This window comes from Melospiza georgiana, chromosome 6 (assembly GCF_028018845.1).
Source record: "Melospiza georgiana isolate bMelGeo1 chromosome 6, bMelGeo1.pri, whole genome shotgun sequence".
Classification (NCBI taxonomy): Eukaryota; Metazoa; Chordata; class Aves; order Passeriformes; family Passerellidae; genus Melospiza; species Melospiza georgiana.
Window position 1 is genome coordinate 44,198,605 of NC_080435.1, and position 7,973 is coordinate 44,206,577.

General features: G+C 43.4%; 1 protein-coding gene across 1 annotated transcript in view; it reads right to left on the minus strand.

The window, feature by feature from the left end:
* The window catches only part of SEL1L (SEL1L adaptor subunit of ERAD E3 ubiquitin ligase), a 34,097-nt gene extending 26,650 nt beyond the window's left edge, over window positions 1-7,447 (minus strand). Inside the window, exons 1-2 of the mRNA XM_058025934.1 lie at window positions 7,354-7,447; window positions 253-290 (exon numbers count right to left, since the gene is read on the minus strand). Coding sequence (XP_057881917.1) covers window positions 253-290; window positions 7,354-7,447 — 132 coding nt within the window. The remainder of the gene's footprint in view (window positions 1-252; window positions 291-7,353) is intronic.
* Window positions 7,448-7,973: the final 526 nt, after the last annotated feature.

Here is a 7,973-nt window from a genome sequence, read left to right on the forward strand (position 1 = left end):
AGTCAAACCAAAACTAAGCTGAGCTACCTCTATCAGCTCTCATTGCCTGTATCCCTTTCAGGTCTTAAAAAAAAAAAAAATGTTTCCAACTTGTAACCCAGTATTAATTTCTCTGATGCACAGAAAAATTAATGAGACAGCAAGAAAACGACAGAAAAACTTAAAATCTAAAGTCAAATTATTGTTCTGAATTTCAGACCTTTGCTCTTACTCCACAGGTAAATCAGAATGACTAGAAACTTATCTCCTCACCTTTGACTCCAGTGATTCATCTTGATTTCCTTCTTCATCTAGAAGAGACATTATAAGTCAGTAAAATGCTTTTCCATTAGTAACTACCTCAAAAATAAAAGCTTTATTTACAATGCTGTACCATAGTTCTGAAATATTCTAGTGTACTAAGTTGACTAATACACTTCAGAAAAGCCTTATAACTGTGACGAGGAGGAATCAAATGTTTCAGAGGTGATTCTCTTCCTTAAATTATGCCAACACAACAGTGTGTTCCATAGTGAAAAAAGTGTGGTTTTTCTAAATCCAAGTCATAGTCTGAATGGCTCAAGTCCAAGTAAACTACTTAAAAAGGTGCTCATCTAGTGAAAAAGGACTGTGGAACATAAAGTGTTTAGTCACCAAATCAGCCTTAGCACCAACAGCTTCAGTAGTGACCAGAAAGTTGTGTTCATACCCCCATGCTTATAATTAAACATTGTCCTTTTTAGAATGCCAATTCATTCTGCCTGACCAGCATATTCAAACCTTTATATAGAGGTTTCTCTTCAAAACTGTGTGGAATTAGTTTGTCTTTAAGATACTCTTCAAGAAATGCAAGTCTTGTTTAAACTGTCATCTCTCTTGTCTAAAAGCTAGATGATATTTGATTAGAAGACTGGAAGGGGAAGAAATGATAAACAAGAAAGGCTATTAGGCAGACATTAAAGGAATACATGTGAAAAGGTGAAGATAATTAGAAAAGCTTATTTATGACAGCTTTATCATTGTTTTCCTGGTTTTTTTCTGCAGCAATTGTTCTGTTCCATTAACTAAAATGGACTTCCAACAACTTGGTCTGTGCTACCATTTTGATGAGAATAAAATTAACATCACTGAGAGGTGACTGTTCAGAGTCATCAGTATCTGATACCACCTCATTTCAGCAAACAGACCTCCCTATATTTGAAACAAGATGCCACAGGCCTCCCTCACTCTGGTACCCAACTCACATTAAAATAAAATCTCAAAACAAAGAGACCACTTAGCAAAGCTGCCACTAACTCCTCCTAGGCTTAGAAATCCTCCTTTTTGAGGCTCTGGGGTGCACAATGCCCTGTAGCAGTGGCAAAGCAAAGATGGGCTGGAGACCTGCACTGTGACTGGAAAAGGTGTCTAAACTGATAGACACGAATGCCCCGTACATGAGATACATTCAGTATGTTACAGTTAGCCATGAAAGGCTACCTGCACAAACACTTCCAACAGTTTACAGAACTCTGCTGACTCCTGCAAGCACTTAGCAGCAAACAAAACTTGCACAATTTTCATTCTCATGCAAGTAAAGTGACTTACCAGAGATAAACCATCTCTGAAGCAACAAATTCCAAACATGACACGACATCTGGTCATGTTTCAAAGCCTACTACTATAACCTTTGCAATGAAAGGGTTAATCTTGGAAATTGCTTTCTGGAATCTGGATTCCATATTGTTACTAGAAGTACAACCTTTGGTTCAAACAAGTGAAAAGGTGAGGGAGAATTCAACTTTAGGCAGCAACAGCATAACAGAAATTAAGAAAAAATGTGAAGACTTGTAAGTGAAGCTGCAAAACTATGGTGATGAGATGAGTACAACTGGGACATATAAATAACAGCCTGTTGAGGATGGTGAAGAGGATGTAAAGCTCAAAGAGTTTGACTGCCAGCAGTCATGGAATTAAAAAGGATCTAAAACAGCTGATGTGGGTAAGCAGCTGTACTCTACAGGTCTGAAAATGAAAACGTGTAGAACACTTCAGAAAAACTTGGGGAGACAGCAGAGCACTCCAGATGAAACACACCCTGCAAGGAGAAATCAAGACAGCATAAGAACAAACACCAATTTGGAAAAAAACACTATGAGGCATAAGGACAAACAAGGCTAGCTGCATTTTTGGTAGAGACCTCAGGGCTTAGCAGCCTGAGGAACCAAACAGATAAGGGTGATTGTGATAAATCATAAGTAGTTCTGCCACTGAACTTTGACACTCCAGATCATGATATGACAATTGGTCTTTAAATTCAGTAAAAGTACACATACATTTAGGATATTTGGTGGTGTTTCTATTTTGAAATTATGAATGAAGTTGTCATTTACCATGTTTCCCACATATTACATTCTATTATCCTAAATAACTTTGATCTAGACCAAAGGCTACCTACAAACTTCAGAGCTTGTCAAGATATCCAGACATGATTCTGGAGAGCAGGAAAAATAAGGGTAACCTACCCAGTAGCCTGTGAGCTCCTTCTAATATATACAAAGCACTTATAAAGTACCTGTTGTTGCAGTAGGTAATACATTTGGGTTTTTTTGAACAGCTATACAGCTAGATTGATTGTTTTTGTCTGTACTAAACCAGCCTATACGCCTGACAGCACTAGAGCTTTCTAACATTTCAGAAAAGGCTTCACTAACTGATTTCAATCTGCAGTGGTAGGTTCACTTTATGTCAAAAGACAACACAAAACCAAATATAAATAGGTTATATTGTCTATGCACACATATAAAAGAACAATTTTATTGTAGCTTCATATGCAAAAGGTTTACTAAACTGAAAGTCAAGAGACACCTGAGCAACATCAGCTAGAGCTCAGTAAGTGTTTGCTCTTTCTTCTTTGAGAGTAAATAAACCTATTTCCATTCTATTGCATCATTTAAATTTTCTCTGAAGAAACCAGCTTTGTTACTGAGAAGTTGTGGTTGAACAATTGTTTTCACACAGTGGTTCCAAAAGGCACTAAAGCAAAACCAAAATATTAATTTTTCTTAGCTTTGAGACTTTTTCTAAGGTAGGCAGATGAGGCTGCAGAGATAATGAAGAGTTTGACTAAAGGAGAGATCACTTACAGCCTTGTTGTTTCACAGAAGTGCTGACTAACACGCACCCACTTACAGAAGTGTGTTTACTCCTATGAAACTGTTCAAACTATTCTGAAAGTGTTAATGAAAGGTCCATGAAAGGTCACAGCTGGGCCTAAGAACAGTTTATTAGTCAAGGCTGAGCTATTGAATGAAGTCACAGATGTTATGTTTATGCACCTGTTTCAGAGATTAAAGCTGATAGTTTAGCTTGTTTTTCCACCCTTCAATTATAAAAAGTAACTAAGTTTTTTTTTTTATTATTATCATTTGGATCTTTTACCAAGGCTGTCTAATTCCATAAACCTCCTCTAAAAAGGCCAAGTGGAAATTAATCTCACAATTTGTAAAACAAGTTAGGGAGTACAATGATCTATTAAAAGGAAAAGGTAGGCAAAGATACCTGTGGCTCAAGTGTGCAGCTGACAATGTTGTACAGAATGCTTCCCTTATAAACAGTGATGAGCTGTAGACATTGCTGGGTGCTCTCACACCCAGCTAGGACTTTAAAGCACTTCACCCAACCAAAATCTTTTTTCAACCATCCACCAGCTCATATATAACTAAAATCAGCTTTAAGAAGTATTAATTTTTCCTCAATTAGAAAGGCCAGTCTTCAAGCATGCTATGTAAATATAGGAAAAGTGCTCTGGCAGCCTATGCTGAAGAAAAAGATCCTACCATATGCTGGATAAAGCTCCTACCATTTTGTGGGAATTACTGCTTTCAAGAGAGCACTAAGGGGAGAAGGGCAGAAACCAGCAGAGCTATGCAGTGTGATTCAGCAATAACGTCATTAGCTTCAGGGAGCGCAACAGTTCCAAAGTTTTGCTGTGCTAGAAGAACAGATAACTGACACCCCACAAACCTAAAGGGCTGCTAGTGCCAGACAAGAAACACCACTAATTTCAATGTTAAACCGGTCACCCACACTCAGGAAGCAGCCAACAATTCAGTAATGAAGCAGTCTCCCTCAGCTCTGAGCAATCCCTAACTGATTACCGTTGTCAGTTTCCCTCTAGCTTTTGCCGAGCTCTTCAGGCCTCAAACACCGCGACAACAAAGCAACCAGTGGGCTTCTGCTGAGAGCAGGGATCTCCCCAGGGGTGTGCTCACCTCAGGGAGTATGCCAGCCAACCCACGGGGCTGCAGGAACAACATACCTTTCAGACTGTTCATACAGAAAACTTTTCTCATACAGCCGTCATTCCACCTTTATTTCATTCTTCTCCCATCTGTGTTTTTGTGCATGTCTTATGAGGCACATAGCATGTTAGGACAAGAGTATATGAATGTTTAACTTACAAAAAAAATACATGTAAAATGCATGCTCAAAAATCTTTCTCTGGAGAGAGGGGTGCATGAACAGAAATGGTTTGGCAGTGACTGCTTTAGAGCACCCCTGAGAGATTTTCTGTAGCATTTCTGGCAATTTCTTTCAATGTTGTTTTTGTGCAAGTGACTAGATAGAAATTGAAAGAGAAAGCAAATTCTGTTTATCCAGTTCTTGCAGGAAAGAAGGAAATCTAAAGGAAAAAATTACCTCAAACTGCTTCTCATCAATTTTTTCGACTGACATATTCAGCACAGAAACAGACTCAATAGCATAGATGCTATTCCCATTAAAACATGCAGTGAGTTAAGTAAAATCCTTAAGTGGCACCTATTCAGCAAGAATAGTTCCAAAGTATCCTTGGCAGCAAGTAAATTGTTCCCAGTCACAATCTGTGCAACATATTCTTTTTAGTTCAACTACAAGATTGAGATATAGGTCAGCCCTCACCCTGAATAAAAATCTTTATTCCAGTGTCCTTGCAATTGCTGGCTAACTGGTTACAGAGCTTACTCTCCAGGAGTTCCTCAGTAGGAACTGAGATTCCCAACCAGGCAACAAAGCAAAGAGTTTAGGGAATATTTTTCTATCAGGTAAGTAAAAACAGAAAGGTGAGGGAAAACCACTGAGCTCTGTGTTATGGAAGAACAGGTGCTGAAGTTCCCTACAGGTATATGAGGGCACTCATTTGTCCCACCAGTCAATGGGACAGCATAAAAACATCTGCCTGTTGCTGAAGTTAGGCACAGAACACGTAGGAGTCAGAGGAAGCACCACTTCCTCTCCTCAGGCAGAATGAGAACATTTTTACCCCTTAGTGAACAAGAGGAAACAATCCCACTAATCAAATAACATCAGCAATCACAAAAAAGAGGATTTTTTCAATGTCCTTAATGAGTGATCAGCAGGGGAAGGCCATCACTCCTGCAGTGACCAGCAGACAGCCAGTTTCATCTGGAGAACACACACATGCTTAACATTTTTTAGCTACTTTTGCCAGTGCTTCTTAATGTCTTTCCTCAGTCCTCATTTTAAATGCCTTCATAATCTGCAGCAATATCATGTTTAAAAAAAATACAGTGCCCCTTCCCTTAGGCTTGAATTTTCTTGCATTCAACTCAAGTTCTCAATAAATTGATTTAAAATGAAGTTTATTACAACAGAGTTATATTTAAAATACGCAAGTTAAATTTAAAATATTCACTACTGAAAAAAAAGTCCTCATTAAAAACTCTTCCTAAAGTTAGGAAATGTCATAGACCAATTTTACTCATTCTTCTTAAAATTCCTCCCATCATACATCCCAGATGACTCTTTGCAGACCAGACATTAGAAACAATTAAACATTCAAGGAAGCATTTTATACACAGTCCCAAGACTTATACCAGTCTCAAAGACAAAGTCACACTGCTACTCTGGGAAATCAAAGCATGAAATGAGGACAACTTTCAGCACGATTCTTGTCAAAAACTGGGCAAGTAATGTATTCCTCTCACAGCTTTCTGCCAAATTATGGACTCCCAACATCCTATCCTAATTAACTGTGGACATCAGTAAACAGTCTGACATCACAGTAGCAATTTTAGTTTGTAAACAGCTCTTAACCCTACATCTGTGTACTGTGCTTTCTATGGCTTATTAAGTGTATTGGTTCAACTGAATCTAAATATTTTGCTTATACAAGCCAAATTAAACTATCAGAACTTCATGCCCACCAAACAACTTTGTGACAGTGGACTAACAGTCAAGGGAGGAGAGCTGCATGGAAGTACAGCCACTGATGGACACTTGATTAGCCCTTATCACCTAACTTCCACGTACTCAACAGATGGTTCATCTGACACTCACAGCCCCATCTCGCTTTAGGTTTTTTCATCATATACATTATAAATGAGAGCATATAGTTCAAAAGTTTGGCTGCACCTCTCTGGTTTCACAGAACTTGTGTGAATTCTTTCCATAACTTCAAAAGTGCCCTGCTGGCTTAAAGAGAGACCTACAAAGCTCATATAATACACTAATATTACTTTAAAGTTCAACTTCCTACTGCACACGTGTTAAAATGAACCCAAAAGTACTGAACTTACCTCTAGCGAAAAGGTTAAGTTACTCTCCTGAAACAGTGTAAAAGCAAATCCCCAGCAGCACCGCATACGGCTGTCGTTAAGGTAGTGGCTTCTGGCTTTATAAATAAATGCACTGCACATCCCCCCACCAGCCCATGGTGGAAAGCAGGGTGTGGGAGGTAGAAACCCCAGGAAAGGAAGTAGATGACAACACATGAGAATCAGACAAAAGACAAAACCCGAGCTGCATAACAACAAAACAGGGACGGGAAAAAAATATTATGGGGACATAAAACAGGACGCATAAATGTTTTCTACGTATGGAGGCGAGAAAACCGTTCTAATAAGGGTGAAATCAGCATTATCAGCGCCTCAGGGAGAAAATGCGTTCTAGGGAGAAAAAACGCCTCATTTCGGTCCTAAGCAGTACAAGCACCACGAAGTGGGCTCCCAGCGAGCTGCTAAAAGGCAGGCACCGCACTGAGCAATGCGTCCACCCCTACCAGGCCTAGGGAGCAGCGCCGGTGAGGCCGAGCCCGAGCCTGCCCGGTCCCGCCACCCGCGGCCCCGCAGGTGACAGGAGCGCCGCTCCCCCCGCTCGGCTCCGCTCCGCCGCCTCAGCGCCCCGGCGAGGTCGGCGCTGCCCCCACGCACCCCAAAGCCCCGGCGAGGGCACCGGGTCACCTCCCCCGCTGCCGCCGCCCCCGCGCCCCGCTGCAGGCGTCAGGACCCGCACAGACACCTCTGCGCCCCCGTTCCCCGCCGCAGGCCCGGGGGGCAATGCCGCCGTCAGCGCTCAGGCCCAGGGGGGCGTAGGGAGGCGGGCCGCGGTACTCACCGGCCGCGGGAAGCGCTCCGACCGCGGGCAGCGCTCCGGCCGACAGCGCGGCCAGGCACACCAACAGGGCCACCCGGCGCGCCCGCCGCCCCATCCCGCTGGGCTCTGAGGGGCCGCGCCGAGCGCCCCCGACTCCGGCTCTCTCGCCCCGCCCAGCGCGCCGCCGCCACCAATCAGCGGCCGCGCTGAAGGCCGACTACGGGCCGCTGGCAGCAGCACACGCAACCCCGGGGAACGGCCGGCTCTACATGGCCCGCTCCGATTGGCTCGGCGGGGGCCCGGCTCAGCCGCCACGCCCTCCCGTTAGCAAATAGCGCCGCACGTGTCTCCGCGAAGGCCGTTGCGCCAGCGGTTCCTTCCGAAACGGCGCCTTCCATTGGCTCGTGCGCCGTTCCTACAGCACCCACAGTTCCTTGCGAGGGTCGCGGCGCCGTCTGGGAGCGTGTGCGCCCGGGGCCCGCGGCGGGGCAGGGACTACGTCACCCACAACTCCTCGCGCCGACCGGCGCAGGGCGCGAGCGCGGCGTCGCTGTCCTGAACCCCGCCCATTCCAGAACGCAGAATTGCGGGGTGTGGGGTACGCCTCGTTGTCTAGGAGTGTGGAAACAGCAGTAAATTGC